At 43.5% G+C, this 21,869-nt stretch overlaps 1 protein-coding gene across 1 annotated transcript in view; it reads left to right on the top strand.

Moving 5' to 3' along the window:
* Positions 1–21,869, top strand: part of LOC109900120 (catenin delta-2) — a 591,443-nt gene that overhangs the window by 456,335 nt on the left and 113,239 nt on the right. The window contains exon 15 of the mRNA XM_031835028.1: positions 4,614–4,803. Coding sequence (XP_031690888.1) covers positions 4,614–4,803 — 190 coding nt within the window. The remainder of the gene's footprint in view (positions 1–4,613; positions 4,804–21,869) is intronic.

Raw genomic sequence — 21,869 nt, 5'->3', positions numbered from 1 at the left:
TCAGACCTAAGAGAATATTTCTTTCCCAAAATTATAATTCAATACAAAGAATTTGAAACTATAAAATATCAAATCAAATATTTATTGGGTGAAAATCCCAAATGTGCAGTTTTGGCATCCAAATATGTGTCCTCCTGCCACAACCTGAGGGACAGCCAGTGAAAAGTGCAATGTAATGTCAATAATATTTCCCATTTAGTTTTGTTTTGTCTTTCATACCATGTCATGTGTCTTCTCAGTCACGTTGGTCTACTACTATGGCTTTAATGTATTATTGTTCTCATTAATATTTTTTATTTATTTATTTATTTCACCTTTATTTAACCAGGTAGGCAAGTTGAGAACAAGTTCTCATTTACAATTGCGACCTGGCCAAGATAAAGCAAAGCAGTTCGACACATACAACGACACAGAGTTACACATGGAGTAAAACAAACATACAGTCAATAATACAGTATAAACAAGTCTATATACAATGTGAGCAAATGAGGTGAGAAGGGAGGTAAAGGCAAAAAAAAGGCCATGGTGGCAAAGTAAATACAATATAGCAAGTAAAACACTGGAATGGTAGTTTTGCAATGGAAGAATGTGCAAAGTAGAAATAACAATAATGGGGTGCAAAGGAGCAAAATAAATAAATTAATTAAATACAGTAGGGAAAGAGGTAGTTGTTTGGGCTAAATTATAGGTGGGCTATGTACAGGTGCAGTAATCTGTGAGCTGCTCTGACAGTGTTTCCAGTTTCAGAGATTTTTGTAGTTGAAGTTGCTGTTAATGATAATCCCATTTCCACTACTACTATTATTATTGTTGCTGGTCTGAACATTTTGTGTTAGGTATACTTTGACAATGTAAGTCATTTAACTTGCCATGTCAATAAAGACTATTGAATTTAATTTAATTTAATTGAGTGGGAGAGAAACAGAGCGAGAGAGAGAAACAGAGAGAGTGAGAGAGTAACAGAGAGAGAGAGAGAAACAGAGAGAGAGAGATAGAGAGAAACAGAGAGAGAGAGAGAAACACAGAGAGAGAAACAGAGAGAGAGAGATAGAGAGAAACAGAGAGAGAGAGAGAAACACAGAGAGAGAAACAGAGAGAGAGAGAGAAACAGAGAGAGAAAATGAGAGAGAAACAGAGAGAGGGAGAAACAGAGAGAGAAACAGAGAGAGAAACAGAGAGAGAGAAACAGAGAGAGAGAGAAACGGAGAGAGAGAGGGAGAAACAGAGAGAGAAACAAAGAGAGAGAGAGAGAAACAGAGCGAGAGAGAAACAGAGCGAGAGAGAAACAGAGGGAGAAACAGAGAGAGAGAGAGAAACAGAGAGAGAGAGAAGCAGAGAGAGAGTAACAGAAAGAGAGAAACAGAGAGAGAGAGAAAGAGAGAGAGAAACAGAGAGAGAGAGAAACAGAGAGAGAGACAGAGTGAAGCATGTGTTAGTGTAGAGTAGTGTGATAGCAGTCAGCAGTACATGAGTCAGTAATAGATGACATCACAGCTGATCCATTTGGCCCTCTGCCCTGTCTCACAGCCAAATAGATGACATCATAGCTGTTCCATGTGGCCCTCTGCCCTGTCTCACAGCCAAATAGATGACATCATAGCTGTTCCATGTGGCCCTCTGCCCTGTCTCACAGCCAAATAGATGACATCATAGCTGTTCCATGTGGCCCTCTGCCCTGTCTCACAGCCAAATAGATGACATCATAGGTGTTCCATGTGGCCCTCTGCCCTGTCTCACAGCCAAATAGATGACATCATAGCTGTTCCATGTGGCCCTCTGCCCTGTCTCACAGCCAAATAGATGACATCATAGCTGTTCCATGTGGCCCTCTGCCCTGTCTCACAGCCAAATAGATGACATCATAGCTGTTCCATGTGGCCCTCTGCCCTGTCTCACAGCCAAATAGATGACATCATAGCTGTTCCATGTGGCCCTCTGCCCTGTCTAACAGCCAAATAGATGACATCACAGCTGATCCATTTGGCCCTCTGCCCTGTCTCACAGCCAAATAGATGACATCATAGCTGTTCCATGTGGCCCTCTGCCCTGTCTCACAGCCAAATAGATGACAACATAGCTGTTCCATGTGGCCCTCTGCCCTGTCTAACAGCCAAATAGATGACATCATAGCTGTTCCATGTGGCCCTCTGCCCTGTCTCACAGCCAAATAGATGACATCATAGGTGTTCCATGTGGCCCTCTGCCCTGTCTCACAGCCAAATAGATGACAACATAGCTGTTCCATGTGGCCCTCTGCCCTGTCTAACAGCCAAATAGATGACATCATAGCTGTTCCATGTGGCCCTCTGCCCTGTCTCACAGCCAAATAGATGACAACATAGCTGTTCCATGTGGCCCTCTGCCCTGTCTAACAGCCAAATAGATGACATCATAGCTGTTCCATGTGGCCCTCTGCCCTGTCTCACAGCCAAATAGATGACATCATAGGTGTTCCATGTGGCCCTCTGCCCTGTCTAACAGCCAAATAGATGACATCATAGGTGTTCCATGTGGCCCTCTGCTCTGTCTAACAGCCAAATAGATGACATCATAGCTGTTCCATGTGGCCCTCTGCCCTGTCTAACAGCCAAATAGATGACATCATAGGTGTTCCATGTGGCCCTCTGCCCTGTCTAACAGCCAAATAGATGACATCATAGGTGTTCCATGTGGCCCTCTGCCCTGTCTAGCAGCCAAATAGATGACATCATAGGTGTTCCATGTGGCCCTCTGCCCTGTCTAACAGCCAAATAGATGACATCATAGGTGTTCCATGTGGCCCTCTGCCCTGTCTAACAGCCAAATAGATGACATCATAGCTGTTCCATGTGGCCCTCTGCCCTGTCTCACAGCCAAATAGATGACATCATAGCTGTTCCATGTGGCCCTCTGCCCTGTCTCACAGCCAAATAGATGACATCATAGCTGTTCCATGTGGCCCTCTGCCCTGTCTCACAGCCAAATAGATGACATCATAGCTGTTCCATGTGGCCCTCTGCCCTGTCTCACAGCCAAATAGATGACATCATAGCTGTTCCATGTGGCCCTCTGCCCTGTCTCACAGCCAAATAGATGACATCATAGCTGTTCCATGTGGCCCTCTGCCCTGTCTAACAGCCAAATAGATGACATCATAGCTGTTCCATGTGGCCCTCTGCCCTGTCTCACAGCCAAATAGATGACATCATAGCTGTTCCATGTGGCCCTCTGCCCTGTCTCACAGCCAAATAGATGACATCATAGGTGTTCCATGTGGCCCTCTGCCCTGTCTCACAGCCAAATAGATGACATCATAGGTGTTCCATGTGGCCCTCTGCCCTGTCTCACAGCCAAATAGATGACATCATAGCTGTTCCATGTGGCCCTCTGCCCTGTCTAACAGCCAAATAGATGACATCATAGCTGTTCCATGTGGCCCTCTGCCCTGTCTAGCAGCCAAATAGATGACATCATAGGTGTTCCATGTGGCCCTCTGCCCTGTCTAACAGCCAAATAGATGACATCATAGCTGTTCCATGTGGCCCTCTGCCCTGTCTAGCAGCCAAATAGATGACATCATAGGTGTTCCATGTGGCCCTCTGCCCTGTCTAGCAGCCAAATAGATGACATCATAGCTGTTCCATGTGGCCCTCTGCCCTGTCTCACAGCCAAATAGATGACATCATAGCTGTTCCATGTGGCCCTCTGCCCTGTCTCACAGCCAAATAGATGACATCATAGCTGTTCCATGTGGCCCTCTGCCCTGTCTCACAGCCAAATAGATGACATCATAGCTGTTCCATGTGGCCCTCTGCCCTGTCTCACAGCCAAATAGATGACATCATAGCTGTTCCATGTGGCCCTCTGCCCTGTCTCACAGCCAAATAGATGACATCATAGGTGTTCCATGTGGCCCTCTGCCCTGTCTCACATTCTAGTATACATGCCTATACATTATTAACCACCAAATCCATTGTTATTCTATTGTAAATACATGTAAAAAAAAAAAAATATTTAGTCTTGGTCGTGATGCCAAGTATACATCAGTTGAGACGCTGTTGATTGTGTTAGTGTAGTTGAGCGTTGTTTGTGCACAGACCTGTGCTTTCTTAATAAATTGGCCATAAAAAATGGCCTCTTTTTCCTGTTTTTGTGTTGGGTTTCAATCTTAATTAGTGTCTCTCAAATCTAAACTGCCAGACCGACATACCGTCACAGATGAGAGAGGAGGAGTGGAGGAGCCGGGGGGGGGAGTTGCAGAGTTATTTCAATGGAAAGCACCAGAATAACAATGACAGTGTCGTATGGTTAACTGTTGCTTGGAGACAGATGTCAGATATTTCTGAGCTTGTTGATGACTGTTCCTCCTCTAACACACTGTATGTACTGTGTCTGTATTCTAACCCAACTGTCTGTCTGTCTGTCTGTCTGTCTGTCTGTCTGTCTGTCTGTCTGTCTGTCTGTCTGTCTGTCTGTCTGTCTGTCTGTCTGTCTGTCTGTCTGTCTGTCTGTCTGTCTGTCTGTCTGTCTGTCTGTCTGTCTGTCTGTCTGTCTGTCTGTCTGTCTGTCTGTCTGTCTGTCTGTCTGTCTGTCTGTCTGTCTGTGTGTGTGTGTGCCTGTCTGTCTGTACTCAGGTGTGTTGTGGAACCTGTCGTCATGTGATGCCCTGAAGATGCCAATCATCCAGGATGCCTTGGCCGTTCTGACCAATAGTGTCATCATCCCTAACTCCTCCTCCTGGGACTCCTCCCACAATCTCCATGATGACCGCAAGCAACACACACACACTTCCCAGGTGCTTCGCAACGCCACTGGCTGTCTCAGGTGAGTGGAGAAGGAACACACACACACAGCGACAAGCTCGCACAGTCTCACGGCAGAATCCAAAGTTTGTTGATAAAAATCACATTTCAAAGGTTAAGTTCTGGTATTAATTCTGCTTAGTTAAGGGTTAAGGTTTGTGACAGGGTTAAAACAATGACTGCCTAACACTGGGATCGAACACGTGACCCTCCGAGCCAGAGCTCGTCCATCCATCATCCCCGTCATCAACACCCTGTCAAAGCCCAAGCCTACTTGATGGCAATAGCGCTCACTATTGCCCCTAGTGAACAGTTTTGAAGTCATCTCCCAGTGTGCACTGCTTACCTGGATGGATGCCGATGTTCACAGTTGATCTAGAGCGACCTGGCTGCGCGCACACACACACACACACATGCACACGCGCACACACGCACACACACACACACACACACACACACACACAGCTTCCTCTTTGAGTTTGTGTTTAAACCTTCCCCCCCAACTTCCTCTCTGTGTTTGTTTAAACCTTCCCCCACAGCTTCACTGACATCCTTGTCTCCCCTCCATCTCTCGCTTACCTCCTGAGAAACCATAAGGTGGAAATTGATATATTATTTCTGTGTTAATGGTATGGATTCATTATGCAGTGATTTCCCTAACCTCTGCTTCTACATTACACTGCAGCAAAGTGAAGGAGATAGGGGAGCAGGATTCATGCCATAATGTTTAATGACATTTTGACACAGTTTGAAAACTTTGCAGTGTGTGTGTGTGTGTGTGTGTGTGTGTGTGTGTGTGTGTGTGTGTGTGTGTGTGTGTGTGTGTGTGTGTGTGTGTGTGTGTGTGTGTGTGTGTGTGTGTGGATGTGTGTGTGTGTGTGTGTGATAATGTTTCTGAGCCATGAGTCTGCAGAGAAACACACAGAGCACAAGGCGATAATTCTCTGGAGCTAAATATCAGCCTTACTTTCAATTTCTTTCTTTCTCTCTCTCTCTCTCTCTCTCTCTCTCTCTCTTTCTGCCCCTCTCTCTCTCTTTCTCCTCCCCTCTCTCTCTCTTTCTCCCCCTCTCTCTCTCTTTCTCCCCCCCTCTCTCTCTCGCTCTTTCTTGTGCTCTCGCTCTTGTTGGTTGAATAGAAGTGATAATGCCTGAGAAGCCGGTGTTCAGAGGGTTTGCCTAACAACACCCGTGCCAATATGTCCTCCAAACACCGGCTTCTCAGACATTATCACTTAAATGGAATGTTTTCCCTCGTGTGGGAGGTTTTGTGGGTTTTGACACTCTTATGTAGGTGTCATAATCTACCCAAAAATTACGCAATATATGTCACAACAGGTGTAAATATATGTCATGACAGGTGTAAATATATGTCACGACGGGTGTAAATATATGTCACGACAGGTGTAAATATATGTCACGACAGGTGTAAATATATGTCACGACAGGTGTAAATATATGTCACGACAGGTGTAAATATATGTCACGGCGGGTGTAAATATATGTCACGACAGGTGTAAATATATGTCACGACGGGTGTAAATATATGTCACGACAGTGTTAAGATCATATTATGAGAGGTTTTTACAAGTTATGTTAGCTGTTATGACATATTGTGACCATGTTATGACGCTGGTTGTCAAGTAAAGTGTTATCTAATTAATGTGTACAGTGATGCTGAGCAACTACCTCAGGAGTTTCTCAGACACAACAAAGGACACATGCGAGCGCACGCCAACACAACCCCCAAGTTTAACTGTTGCTATGGATACCACACAGAGCAGGAGCGTAAGATAGAAAGAAAGAAAGAAAGAAAGTGAGGCTGATATTCAGCTCCAGAGAATTTGCGCTTTGTGCTCTGTGTGCTGTCAACAGACTCGTGGCTCAGAAACAGGTGTAAGTGTATGGGTCGTGACAGTGGTATGACCACGTTATGGCAGGTTAGGACAAGTTATGTCAGCTGTTATGACATATTACGACATGGTTATGACCGTGCCATAACGTGTGATGACACTGGAGGTCAAGTGAAGTGTTATCCATAATGATTGTGCATCAAATCCCGCTGTGGTGGTATATGTATATGTATATACATATATATATATATATATATATATATATATATTGCTGCATGTAGTCATAATCCTTAAAGTATTAATTTCCATTACTACATTATTCAGAGGAAATACAAGCTTCCACGGAATCCAGAGCAATACATCAAACACTGTTATGTTAAATTCATACACATGGCCCCTGACACATACCCTTAAGTGATAGAACATGCAGTGTGTGAAATGGAGTGGAGTTATAGATATTGCTATTCTTGCTCTCTGTGCTACCACCTCAGGGGGAATCACTGTAGCTGCCGCGGTGGAAAATGTGTAACAGAGAGCTGAGCTGTTTCAAAATGTATGTAGGATGCCCTCACAATACCTGTTGAATGGTCCAGTGACAGACTGTGAGCCCTGTGCTTCACACAGCTCTCTGAGAGCGTGAAAGCACGGTCGGCCTCTCTCTCCCTCCTTTTGAGATTTTTTGTGACAAATCATCTCTGTCGGGCTGTTTGTAACAAAAGTTTATCTCAATACTTTGTTATATACCCTTTGTTGGCAATGACAGAGGTTCTTCACAAGGTTTTCACACACTGTTGCTGGTATTTTGGCCCATTCCTCCATGCAGATCTCCTCTAGAGGAGTAATGTTTTGGGGCTGTTGCTGGGCAACACGGACTTTCAACTCCCTCCAAAGATTTTCTATGGGGTTGAGATCTGGAGACTGGCTAGGCCACTCCCGGACCTTGAAATGCTTCTTACGAAGCCACTCCTTCGTTGCCCGGGTGGTGTGTTTGGGATCATTGTCATGCTGAAAGACCCAGCCACATTTCACCTTCAATGCCCTTGCTGATGGAAGGAGGTTTTCACTCAAAATCTCACGATACATGGCCCCATTCATTCTTTCCTTTACACGGATAAGTCATCCTGGTCCCTTTGCATAAAAACTGCCCCAAAGCATGATGTTTCCACCCCCATGCTTCACAGTAGGTATGGTGTTCTTTGGATGCAACTCAGCATTCTTTGTCCTCCAAACACGACGAGTTGAGTTTTTACCAAAATATAACTTTGGTATATATAATATAAAGTTATATTTTGGTTTCATCTGACCATATGACATTCTCCCAATCTTCTTCTGGATCATCCAAATGCTCTCTAGCAAACTTCAGACGGGTCTGGACATGTACTGGCTTAAGCAGGGGGACATGTCTGGCACTGCAGGATTTGAGTCCCTGGCGGCGTAGTGTGTTACTGATGGTTGGCTTTGTTACTTTGGTCACAGCTCTCTGCCGGTCATTCACTAGGTCCCCCCGTGTGGTTCTGGGATTTTTGCTCACCGTTCTTGTGATCGTTTTGACCCCACGGGGTGAGATCTTGCATGGAGCCCCGGATCGAGGGAGATTATCAGTGGTCTTGTATGTCTTCCATTTCCTAATAATTGCTCCCACAGTTGATTTCTTCAAACCAAGCTGCTTACCTATTGCAGATTCAGTCTTCCCAGCCTGGTGCAGGTCTACAATTTTGTTTCTGGTGTCCTTTGACAGCTCTTTGGTCTTGGCCATAGTGGAGTTTGGAGTGTGACTGTTTGAGGCTGTGGACAGGTGTCTTTTATACTGATATGTTCAAACAGGTGCCATTAATACAGGTAACGAGTGGAGGACAGAGGAGTCTCTGAAAGAAGAAGTTACAGGTCTGTGAGAGCCAGAAATCTTGCTTGTTTGTAGGTGACCAAATACTTATTTTCCACCATAATTTGCAAATAAATTCATAAAAAATTCTACAATGTGATTTTCTGGATTTTTATTTTCTAATTTTCTCTGTCATAGTTGAAGTGTACCTATGATGAAAATTACAGGCCTCTCTCATCTTTTTAAGTGGGAGAACAGGCACAATTGGTGGCTGACTAAATACTTTTTTGCACCACTGTGTATATATATAGTTGAAGTCGGAAGTTTACATGCACTTAGGTTGGAGTCATTATAACTAGTTTTTTCAACCACTCCACACATTTCTTGTTAACAAACTATAGTTTTGGCAAGTCGGTTAGGACATCTACTTTGTGCATGACACAAGTCATTTTTCCAACAATTGTTTACAGACAGATTATTTCACTTAGAATTCACTCTATCACAATTCCAGTGGGTCAGATGTTTACATACACTAATTTGACTGTGCCTTTAAACAGCTTGTAAAATTCCCGAAAATAATGTCATGGCATTAGAAGCTTCTGATAGGCTAATTGACATCAAATGGAGGTGTACCTGCAGATGTATTTCAAGGCCTACTGTAACGGCTGTCTCTGACGAGGAGGAGTAGTAAGGATCGGAGGACCAATGCGCAGCGTGGTACATGTTCATGCTCTTAACTAAAACAAGTGAACACTGAAACAAGACAATAAACGACAGGTGAAATAACTAACCGAAACAGTTCTGTGTGGAAAACAGACACAGAAAATAAACACCCACAAAACACAAGTGGGAAAAGGCTACCTAAGTATGATTCTCAATCAGAGACAACGAACGACACCTGCCTCTGATTGAGAACCATACCAGGCCAAACGCAAACACAACATAGAAAACGGAATATAGACAACCCACCCAACTCACGTCCTGACCATACTAAAACAAAGACATAACAAAGGAACTAAGGTCAGAACGTGACACCTACCTTCAAACTCAGTGCCTCTTTGCTTGACATCATAGGAAAATCAAAGGAAATCATCCAAGACCTCAGAAAAACAATTGTCTGGTTCATCCTTGGGAGCAATTTTCCAAAAGCCTGAAGTTACCACGTTCATCTGTACAAACAATAGTATGAAAGTATAAACACCATGGAACCACGCAGCTGTCATACCGCTCAGGAAGGAGATACGTTCTGTCTCTTAGAGATGAACGCACTTTGGTGCAAACTTTGGTGCAAAAGTGCAAATCAATCCCAGAACAACAGCAAAGGACCTTGTGAAGATGCTGGTGGAAACAGGTACAAAAGTATCTAAATCCACAGTAAAACGAGTCCTATATCGGCATTACCTGAAAGGCCGCTCAGCAAGGAAGAAGCCAGTGCTCCAAAACCACCATATAAAAGCCAGACTACGGTTTGCTGCACATGGGGACAAAGATCATACTTTTTGGAGAAATGTCCTCTGGTCTGATGAAACAAAAATAGAACTGTTTGGCCATAATGACCATCGTTATGTTTGGAGGAAAAAGGGGGAGGCTTGCAAGCCGAAGAACACCATCCCGACTTTGAAGCACAGGGGTGGCATCACGATGTTGTGGGGGTGCTTTACTGCAGGAGGGACCGGGCAACATTTTCACAAAAACTAGAAAAGCATTCAAATAAAATAATTTACCTTTGAAGAACTTCAGATGTTTTCAATGAGGGGACTCTCAGTTAGATAGCGAATGTTCAGTTTTTCCTGAAAGATTATTTGTTTAGGAGAAATCGCTCCGTTTTGTTCATCACGTTTAGCTACGAAAAAAACCTGTATCCAGGAGTGGAATTCCATTCGCAAGCTCATTAGCATAACACTACCAAAAAAAAACGAAAATTCAGTCATCAAAACGCCGAACTTTTTTCCAAATTAACTCCATAATATCGACTGAAACATGGCAAACATTGTTTAGAATCAATCCTCAAGGTGTTTTTCACATATCTCTTCGATGATATATCATTCGTGGAAGTGTGCTTTCTCCTCTGAATCCCATGGGAAAATGCCTGCAGCTGAAGATTACGCACCAATTTAGACAAAGGACACCGGGCGGACCCCTGGTAAATGTAATCTCTTATGGCCAATCTTCCAATGATATGCCTACAAATACGTCACAATGCTGCAGACACCTTGGGCAAACGGCAGAAAGCTTAGGCTCGTTCAGGGCACATTCACAGCCATATAAGGAGACAATGGAAAACAGAGCCTCAAAAATTCTGCTCATTTCCTGTTTGAAGTTTCATCTTGGTTTCGCCTGTAGCATGAGTTCTGTGGCACTCACAGATAATATCTTTGCAGTTTTGGAAACTACAGAGTGTATTGTTTTCTTTCCAAGGCTGTCAATTATATGCATAGTCGAGCATCTTTTCGTGCCAAAATATTGCGCTTAAAACGGGCACGTTTCTTTATCCAATAATGAAATAGCGCCCCCTTTTTCCCCTTTTGTATTACTATTTGCACATAATATGCCATTTGAAATGTTTTTATTCTTTTAGAATTGATGTGAGTGTAATGTTTACTGTAAATTTTTTTATTGTTTTTTTTCCCTTTTGTTTATTATCTGCTTCACTTGCTTTGGCAACGTTAACATATGTTTCCCATGACGATAAAGCCCTTAAATTGAAATGGAATTGAATTGAGAGAGATAAAGAGACAGAGCAAAAGAGAGGGGGGGGGGCTGGGGGGAGAGAGAGCGAGGGGGGAGAGAGAATCAGCGAGAGAGAGAGAGTCAGAGAGGGAGGGCTGGGGGGAGAGAGAGCGAGGGGGGAGAGAGAATCAGAGAGAGAGATAGAGAGTCAGAGAGGGGGGGCTGGGGGAGAGAGAGTGAGGGGGGAGAGAGAATCAGAGAGAGAGAGAGAGTCAGAGAGGGAGGGCTGGGGGGAGAGAGAGCGAGGGGGAGAGAGAATCAGAGAGGGAGGGCTGATGGGAGAGAGAGCGAGGGGGAGAGAGAATCAGAGAGAGAGAGAGAGTCAGAGAGGGGGGGCTTGGGGGAGAGAGAATCAGAGAGAGAGAGAGAGAGAGAGAGAATCAGAGAGAGAGAGAGAATCAGAGAGAGGGAGAGAGAGAGAAAGAATCAGAGAGGGAGGTGAAGAAATATAATGGTTCCTAACATGGTCTTGGTTGAGATCTGTCTGTTTTTTGGGGGGTTAGAAGGACACATTGTCACTCTGTTAGGGTCCATGTAGGCTGCAGTTCAATTCCAGACCCCTTCACCTGCTACATTGTTGGAGTGTGTGTGTGTGTGTGTGCGTGCTGTGTGTGTGTGTGTGTGTGGGGGGGGGGGGGGTAATGGGGGTGATGAGTCCATATGCACTTTAATAGGCAGCTGTCCCCAAGAGCTACCCACCTCCCCTTCTCTCTCTCTCTCTATCTCTCTCCCTCTCTCTCTCTCCCCCCTCTCTCTCTCACTCTCTCTCTCTCTCTCTCTCTCTCCCTCTCACTGTCTCTTTCTCTCTCCCTCTGTCTTTCTTTCTCTCTCCCTCTCTCTCTCTATCTCTGTGTTCCCGTCTCTCTCTCTCTCACCCTCACTCTCTCTCTCTCTCTCCCTCTCACTGTCTCTTTCTCTCTCCCTCTGTCTGTCTTTCTCTCTCCCTCTCTATCTCTGTGTTCCTGTCTCTCTCTCTCTCTCTCTCTCTCTCTCTCTCTCTCTCTCTCTCTCCCCTCCTTTTTCCTATCCCTCTATCCACTCCCCTCATCCCCCTGTCTCTCCTTGCCCCTTCTTTTCTCTCCCCTAGGTGTTGATAGCTATGATATGATTAGATCAATGTTGCTGGCGGCAGCTGGCCGACTCTGTGAGGTAGAACTATTTTGGTGATAGATTGATGTTGTTCTTGGCACACTGCTGTCATGTTGTTGGCATTTTGCATGAAATACACAGAGGCAACAAGAAAACACACACATGAACATGCACATACACACAGACACACAGACACTCAATCTCAAACACACACACACGCACGCATAATGATATCAGACTTATCAGGCCAAACACAGGGGTTTCCTTCTCTTCTATGCAGGGGGCTTGTTACTTCATGCAGATTCTTGGTTCATGACCAAAACAGGGATGAAGTGCCTGCTGTTGCCGTGTTGGAATAACCTGTGTGTGTATTTGTGTGTGTGTGTGTGCTAATCCTGTTGAAACATCTGTTGGCTGCCCCCTGCAACTGGTGTCTTATACACACACACACACGGACACACACAGCTGTTACATCCTCAGTCATCCTTGGGTAATTAGTTTCTTGGACAGCAGAAGATAAATAGAGAGCCATCTGGTGGTAATCATGTTTTACACTTTACAGAACATTCCGTTTCCAGTAGTTACTCTAGGTTTTTTATGAGTTACTCTAGGTTCCTAGTAGTTACTCTGGGTTTGTAGTAGTTACTATAGGTTTCCTGTAGTTACTCTAGGTTCTTAGTAGTTACTGTAGGTTTGTATTAGTTACTCTAGGTTTGTAGTAGTTACTCCGGGTTTGTAGTAGTTACTCTAGGTTTCTAGTAGTTACTCTGGGTTTGTAGTTGCTACTCTAGGTTTGTAGTAGTTACTCTAGGTTCCTAGTAGTTACTCTGGGTTTGTAGTTGCTACTCTAAGTTTGTAGTAGTTATTCTAGGTTTGTAGTAGTTACTCTAGGTTTCTAGTAGTTGTTACTCTAAGTTTGTAGTCGTTACTCTAGGTTTGTAGTAGATACTCTATGTTTCTTGCAGTTACTCTAGGTTTCTAGTTGCGACTCTAGGTTTCTAGTAGTTACTATAGTTTTGTAGTAGTTACTCTAGTTTTGTAGTAGTTACTCTAGGTTTCTAGTAGTTACTACTCTAGGTTCCTAGTAGTTACTCTATGTTTCTTGCAGTTACTCTAGGTTTCTAGTTGCTACTCTAAGTTTCCAGTAGTTACTCTAGGTTTCTAGTAGTTACTACTCTAGGTTTCTAGTAGTTACTACTCTAGGTTTCTAGTAGTTACTACTCTAGGTTCCTAGAAGTTACTCTAGGTTCCTAGTAGTTACGGTAGGTTCCTAGTAGTTACTCTAGGTGTCTAGTAGTTACTCCAGGTTTCTAGTTGCTACTCTAGGTTTCTAGTAGTTACTACTCTAGGTTTCTAGTTGCTACTCTAGGTTTCTAGTTGCTACTCTAGGTTTCTATTTACTACTCTAGGTTTCTAGTAGATACTCTAGGTTTCTAGTTGCTACTCTAGGTTTCTATTTACTACTCTAGGTTTCTAGTAGATACTCTAGGTTTCTAGTTGCTACTCCAGGTTTCTAGTTGCTACTCTAGGTTTCTAGTTGCTACTCTAGGTTTCTATTTACTACTCTAGGTTTCTAGTAGATACTCTAGGTTTCTAGTTGCTACTCTAGGTTTCTAGTTGCTACTCTAGGTTTCTATTTACTACTCTAGGTTTCTAGTAGATACTCTAGGTTTCTAGTTGCTACTCCAGGTTTCTAGTTGCTACTCTAGGTTTCTAGTAGTTACTACTCTAGGTTTCTAGTTGCTACTCTAGGTTTCTAGTTGCTACTCTAGGTTTCTATTTACTACTCTAGGTTTCTAGTAGATACTCTAGGTTTCTAGTTGCTACTCTAGGTTTCTGGTAGTTACTCCAGGTTTCTAGTAGCTACTCCAGGTAGCTAGGTAGCTACTAAATTAACATCTATTAATTTCATTCTTTGGATGTTTGAATCCTGTGTTAAAGGTGTTCAACAAGTAATTAGCTAGCAAAGTATGTTCATGTATTAGATTGGATTTATTGAGAGTAACACACAATAAATTAGCGTCATTAGCACTAAAGGCTAACGGGCTCATTAACTGATGGAAATTACCTGTTACCTGCCTGAAGAAGTAGAGTGTTTAAGAGTGTGTGTAATCTCAGCATGGCTGTGTTCTCCTGCAGTAGATTTCGGATGATCTGTCGAAGGTCTTTATGCTTTATATTGATGTATTGCACTTGTTATTTCATGAATATTTATAGTAATTTAATTTGATTTTGCTGCTCTGCAATTTCACCGAAAGTTGTCGAGGTGGGACGCTAGTGTTTTACCTTTATTTAACCAGGTAGGCCAGTTGAGAACACCTTTATTTAACCAGGTAGGCCAGTTGAGAACACCTTTATTTAACCAGGTAGGCTAGTTGAGAACACCTTTATTTAACCAGGTAGGCTAGTTGAGAACACCTTTATTTAACCAGGTAGGCTAGTTGAGAACACCTTTATTTAACCAGGTAGGCTAGTTGAGACCACCTTTATTTAACCAGGTAGGCTAGTTGAGACCACCTTTATTTAACCAGGTAGGCCAGTTGAGAACACCTTTATTTAACCAGGTAGGCTAGTTGAGAACACCTTTATTTAACCAGGTAGGCTAGTTGAGAACACCTTTATTTAACCAGGTAGGCTAGTTGAGAATAAATCCTAATTTACAACTGAGACCTGGCCAAGATAAAGCAAAGCAGTGTGACACAAACAACAACAGTGTAACACATGGAATAAACAAACATTCAGTCAATAAAACAATAGAAACAAGTCTATATACAGTGTGTGTAAATGAGGTAAGATAAGGGATGTGAGACAATAAATAGGCCATAGTGGTGAAATAATTACAGTTTAGCAATTAAACACTGGAGTGATAGAAACTGGAGGGATACATGTGCAGAAGATGAATGTGCAAGTAGAGATACTGGGGTGCAAAGGAGCAAAAAAATAAATTAAATAACAGTATGGGGATGAGGTAGTTGGATGGGGTATTTACAGATGGGATATGTACAGGTGCAGTGATCTGTGAGTTGCTCTGACAGCTGGTGCTTAAAGTTAGTGAGGGAGATATGAGTCTCCAGCTTCTGTGATTTTTGCCGTTCGTTCTAGTCATTGGCACCAGAGAACTGGAATGAGAGGCGGCCAAAGGAGGAATTGGCTTTGGGCGTGACCAGTGAAACATACCTGCTGGAGCGCGTGCTACAGGTGGGTGCTGCTATGGTGACCAGTGAGTTGAGATAAGGCAGGGCTTTACCTTGCAAAGACTTACAGATGACCTGGGGCCAGTGGATTTGGTGACGAATATGAAGCGAGGGCCAGCCAACGAGAGCGTACAGGTTGCGGTGGTGGGTAGTATATGTGGCTTTGGTGGCAAAACAGATGGCACTGTGATAGACTGCATCCAATTTGCTGAGTAGAGTGTTGGAGGCTATTTTGTAAATGACATCGCCAAAGTCAAGGATCGGTAGGATAGTCAGTTTTATGAGGGTATGTTTGGCAGCATGAGTGAAGGATGCTTTGTTGCCAAATAGGATGCCGATTCAAGATTTAATTTTGGATTGGAGATGCTTAGTGTGACTCTGGAAGGAGAGTTTACAGTCTAGCCAGACATCTAGGTATTTGTATATATCCACATATTCTAAGTCAGAACCGTCCAGCATCACTACTCTGGACGGTTCTGAATTAGAATATGTGGCGGGCAGGCAGGTGCTGGTAGCGATCAGTTGAAGAGCATGCATATAGTTTTACTTGCATTTAAGAGCAGTTGGAGGCCGCGGAAGGAGAGTGGTATGGCATTGAAGCTCGTCTGGAGGGTTGTAAACACAGTGTCCAAAGAAGGGCCAGAGGTATACAGAATGGTGTCGTCTGCGTAGAGGTGTATCAGAGAATCACCAGCAGAAGAGCGACATCATTGATATATACAGAGAAAAGAGTCTGCCCGAGAATTGAACCCTGTAGCAGAGGGTGAGAGAGAGAGAGAGAAAAGGGAGAGAGAGCGAGAGAAAAGGGAAAGAGAGAGAGAGAAAAGAGAGAGTGAGAGAAAAGGGAGAGAGAGAAGTAGTTGGTGAACCAGGCAATGCAGTTATTTGACAAACCAAGGCTTTTGAGTCTGCCGATAAGAATGTGGTGATTGACAGAGTCGAAAGCCTTGGCCAGGTCGATGAAGATGGCTGCACAGTATTGTGTTATCAATGGAGGTTTTGATATTGTTTAGGACCTTGAGCGTGGCTGAGGTGTACCCATGACCAGCTCGGAAACCAAATTGCATAGCGGAGAAGGTATGGTGGGATTCGAAGTGGTCGGTGATCTATTTGTTAACCTGGCTTTCTAAAACCTTAGAAAGGCAGGGTAGGATGGATATAGGTCTATAGCAGTTTGGGTCTAGAGTGTCTCCCCCTTTGAAGAGGGGGATGACCACGGCAGCTTTCCAATCTTTGGGGATCTCAGACGACACGAAAGAGAGGTTGAACAGGCAAGTAATAGGGGTTGCAACAATTTCGGCTAATAATTTTAGAAAGAGAGGGTCCAGATTGTCTAGTCCTGCTGATTTGTAGGGGTCCATATTTTGCAGCTCTTTCAGAACATCAGCTATCTGGATTTGAAGGAGAAATGGTGGACGCTTCGGGAAGTTGCTGTGGGGGGTGCAGGGCTGTTGACCAGGGTAGGGGTGGCCAGGTGGAAAGCATGGCCAGCTGTAGAAAAATGCTTATTGAAATTCTCAATTATAGTGGATTTATGCCACTATGCCACTATGCCTCAGTGCAGTGGGCATCTGGGAGGAGGTGTTCTTATTCTCCATGGACTTCACAGTGTCCCAGAACTTTTTGGAGTTTGTGCTGCAGGAAGCAAATTTCTGTTTGAAAAAGCTAGCCTTTGCTTTCCTAACTGCCTGTGTATATCGGTTCCTAACTTCCCTGAAAAGTTGCATATTGCGGGGGCTGTTCAATTCTAATGCCGAACACCACAGGATGTTTTTGTGCTGGTCAAGGGCAGTCAGGTCTGGAGTGAACCATGGGCTATATCTGTTCCTGGTTCAACATTTTTTGAATAGGGCATGCTTATTTAAGATTTTGAGGATAGCACTTTTAAAGAAAAATCTGACATCTTCTACTGACGGAATGAGGTCAGTATCCTTCGAGGATACTCAGGCCAGGTCGATTAAAAAGGCCTGCTAGCTGAAGTGTTTTAGGAAGCATTTGCCATTGTTATTGCCCATTGTATGGTTATTTTGACCCTTGATTATTGTTGTTACTGTTGTCCAGTTGAAAATATTGATTAATACTATTTCAAATATGTTAATATTGTAAATCTCCAAAGTACGCTTTGGCAATATGTACACTATTATGTCATGCAATTAAAGCTAATTGAATTGAAAGAGAGAGAGAGAGGGGAGAGGGAGAGATAATGACATTTAAAATGTCTATTATTTGGGAACTTGTGTGAGGGTAAAATTTACTGTTCACTTTTTATTGTAAATTTCACATTTGTTTATCCATGTTACTTGCTTTGGCAATGTAAATATAGGTTTCCCATGCCAATAAAGCCCCTTGAATTGAATTGAGAGAGAGAGAGAGAGAGAGAGAGAGAGAGAGAGAGAGAGAGAGAGAGAGAGAGAGAGAAATTGGCTCCAGAGAATTATCGCCTTGTGCTCTGTGTGTTTCTCTGCAGACTCATGGCTCAGAAACATTATCACACACACACACATCCACACACACACACACACACACACACATCCACACACACACACACCTATCCACACACACACATCCACACACACACACACACACACACAAGTGTGTACTGTTTGTGGTCACTGCATGACAGGGGAGGTAGAACCAGAGATGCACTTTCTCCTTTACTGTGAGAAATGTTCCTCACCAAGAATGAATTATTCACAGAAATGACTACATTTATTAAAAATGTTAACTTATTAAACCCAGAGGAAAAACAAAAAATACTCAATGGCGAAGGAGCAACGTCTCCTCTTGTTGCCAAATATGTATTTGCCTGTCATAGGCCGAGGGACACTGAATAATAACTTCTGCATAGTAAACAGCAGTAACCTAGTTATTATTAGTAGTATTGTTATTACTGTTATTATTATTATTATTCCAGATAGTGGTACGGGTAGTAGGGGTTTAAATCTAATGATGGTGGTGGTAGTAGTAGTAGTGGTAATGAAGATGGTAGTTGTAGTTGAATGTAATGGTGAGGATGACAGTTAGTTATATTGTATTTGGAAAGTATTCAGACCCCTTGACTTTTTCCACATTTTGTTACGTTACAACCTTATTCTAAAATGTATTCAAAAAATATTCAAAAAATCTCAATCTGCACACAATACCCCATAATGACAAAGCAAAAACAGGGTTTTAGAAATTTTTGCAATTTATTAAAAATAAAAAAACCTAATTATCACATTTACATAAGTTTTCAGACCGTTTACTCAGAACTTTGTTGAAGCACCTTTGGCAGCGATTACAGCCTCAGGGTCTTCTTGGGTATGACTCTACAAGGTTGGCACACCTGTATTTTGGGAAATCCTCCCATTCTTCTCTGCAGATCCTCTCAGCTCCTCTCTCTGTTAGGTTGGATGGGGAGTGTCGCTGCACAGCTATTTTCATGTTCTCCAGAGATGTCCGATCGGGATCAAGTCCGAGCTCTGGCTGGGCCACTCTAGGACATTCAAAGACTTGTCCCGAAGCCACTCCTGCGTTGACTTGTTGGAAGGTGAACCTTCGCCCCAGTCTGAGGTCGGGAGTGCACTGGAGCAGGTTTTCATCAAGGATCTCTCTGTACTTTTTTCTGTTCATCTTTGCCTCGATCCTGACTAGTCCTACAGTCCTTGCAACTAAAAGCATCCCCACAGCATGATACTGCCACCACCATGCTTCACCGTAAGGATGGTGCCAGCTTTCCTCCAGACATGACTTTTGGCATTCAGGCCAAAGAGTTCAATCTCTGTTTCATCAGACCAGAGAATCCTGTTTCTCATGGTCTGAAAGTCCTTTAGGTGACTTTTGGCAAACTCCAAGTGGCTGTCATGTGCCTTTTACTGAGGAGTGGTTCCCATCTACCATTAAGGCCTGATTGGTGGAGTGCTGCAGAGATGGTTGTCCTCCTGGAAGGTTCTCCCAGCTCCACAGTGGAACTCTGGAGCTCTGTCAAAGTAACCATTGGGTTCTTGGTCACCTCCCTGACCAAGGCCCTTTCTCCCCTGATTGCTCGGTTTTACTCTGACATCCACAACAGGTGAACTCTCAAGGATGATCAATGGAAACAGGATGCACTTGAGCTCAATTTGCAAAGAGTCTGAATCCTGTAAATAATATTATTATCTAAATAAGGTATTTTAGTTTTTTGACTGCTTTTTGCAAACATTTCTAAAAACCTGTTTTCGTTTGTCAATGTGGTGTATTGTGTGTAGATTGATGAGGAAACATTTTTATTTAATCAATTTTAGAATAAGGGTGTAGATTGATGAGGAAACATGGAAACAGGGTGTAGATTGATGAGGAAACATGGAAACAGGGTGTAGATTGGTGAGGAAACATGGAAACAGGGTGTAGATTGATGAGGAAACATGGAAACAGGGTGTAGATTGATGAGGAAACATGGAAACAGGGTGTAGATTGATGAGGAAACATGGATACAGGGTGTCGATTGATGAGGAAACATGGAAAAAGGGTGTAGATTGATGAGGAAACATGGAAACAGGGTGTAGATTGATGAGGAAACATGGAAACAGGGTGTAGATTGATGAAGAAACATGGATACAGGGGTGTCGATTGATGAGGAAACATGGAAAAGGGGTGTAGATTGATGAGGAAACATGGAAACAGGGTGTAGATTGATGAGGAAACATGGAAACAGGGTGTAGATTGGTGAGGAAACATGGAAACAGGGTGTAGATTGATGAGGAAACATGGAAACAGGGTGTAGATTGATGAGGAAACATGGAAACAGGGTGTAGATTGATGAGGAAACATGGATACAGGGTGTCGATTGATGAGGAAACATGGAAAAAGGGTGTAGATTGATGAGGAAACATGGAAAAAGGGTGTAGATTGATGAGGAAACATGGAAACAGGGTGTAGATTGATGAAGAAACATGGATACAGGGTGTCGATTGATGAGGAAACATGGAAAAGGGGTGTAGATTGATGAGGAAACATGGAAACAGGGTGTAGATTGATGAGGAAACATGGAAACAGGGTGTAGATTGATGAGGAAACATGGAAACAGGGTGTAGATTGATGAGGAAACATGGAAACAGGGTGTCGATTGATGAGGAAACATGGAAAAGGGGTGTAGATTGATGAGGAAACATGGAAACAGGGTGTAGATTGATGAGGAAACATGGAAACAGGGTGTAGATTGATGAGGAAACATGGAAACAGGGTGTAGATTGATGAGGAAACATGGAAACAGGGTGTAGATTGATGAGGAAAAATGGAAACAGGGTGTAGATTGATGAGGAAACATGGAAACAGGGTGTAGATTGATGAGGAAACATGGAAACAGGGTGTAGATTGATGAGGAAACATGGAAACAGGGTGTAGCGTAACAAAAAAAGGGAAGGTGTCTGTATAATTTCCGAATGAATATAGGTCAGTTATAGTTTAATTTTCAATGTTTAGTCTCTTATAGTTATTATGTTTCTACTACTGATTGTTACCATTTTTATGTTTTTTTTCCCTGGTTTTTGTCATTTGTGATGAAAAAAAATGACTATAATTGTACATTATTATTCTTCATTGTTTTATTACAAAGTTTATTGTAAGTATATTTATTGTATATAGAGTTGCCTTATATTGATGCAATATAGCAGCTTGCATTTGATAGAGAGACAGAGAGGGGGGAGAGAGAGAGGGGGAGAGAGAGAGAGAGAAAAGGGAGAGAGAGAGAAAAGGAGAGAGGGGGGAGAGAGAGAGAGAAAAGGAGAGAGGGGGAGAGAGAGAGAGAGAGGGGGAGAGAGAGAAAAGGAGAGAGGGGGGAGAGAGAGAGAGAAAAGGAGAGAGGGGGAGAGAGAGAGAGAAAAGGAGAGAGGGGGGAGAGAGAGAGAGAAAAGGAGAGAGGGGGAGAGAGAGAGAGAGAGAGAGGGGGAGAGAGAGGGAGAGAGGGGGAGAGAGAGAGAGAGAGAGAGAGAGAGAGAGAGAGGGGGAGAGAGAGAGAGGGGGAGAGAGAGAGAGGGAGAGAGAGGGAGAGAGGGGGAGAGAGAGAGAGAGAGGGGGAGAGAGAGGGAGAGAGGGGGAGAGAGAGAGAGAGAGAGAGAGAGAGAGAGAGAGAGAGAGAGAGAGGGGGAGAGAGAGAGAGGGGGAGAGAGAGAGAGGGAGAGAGAGGGAGAGGGGGGAGAGAGAGAGAGGGAGAGATAAAGAGAGGGTGAGTGTGAGAGAGAGAGGGTGAGAGAGAGAGAGAGAGGGAAAAGGGAGCGAGAGAGAGCAGGTGAGAGAGAGAGGGAGAGAGAGAGATAGAGAAAAGGGAGATAGAGGGTGAGAGAGAGAGAAAGGGGGAGAGAGAGAAAAAAAGGGAGAGAGAGAGAGGGTGAGAGAGAGAAAAGGAGAGAGAGAGAAGAAAAGAGAGCGAGAGGGGAAGAGAGAGAGG

Source organism: Oncorhynchus kisutch, linkage group LG11 (genome assembly GCF_002021735.2).
Source record: "Oncorhynchus kisutch isolate 150728-3 linkage group LG11, Okis_V2, whole genome shotgun sequence".
NCBI lineage: Eukaryota > Metazoa > Chordata > Actinopteri > Salmoniformes > Salmonidae > Oncorhynchus > Oncorhynchus kisutch.
The sequence above is the reverse complement of the archived record's forward strand: the minus strand, read 5'-3'. Positions and strand labels throughout refer to the sequence as shown.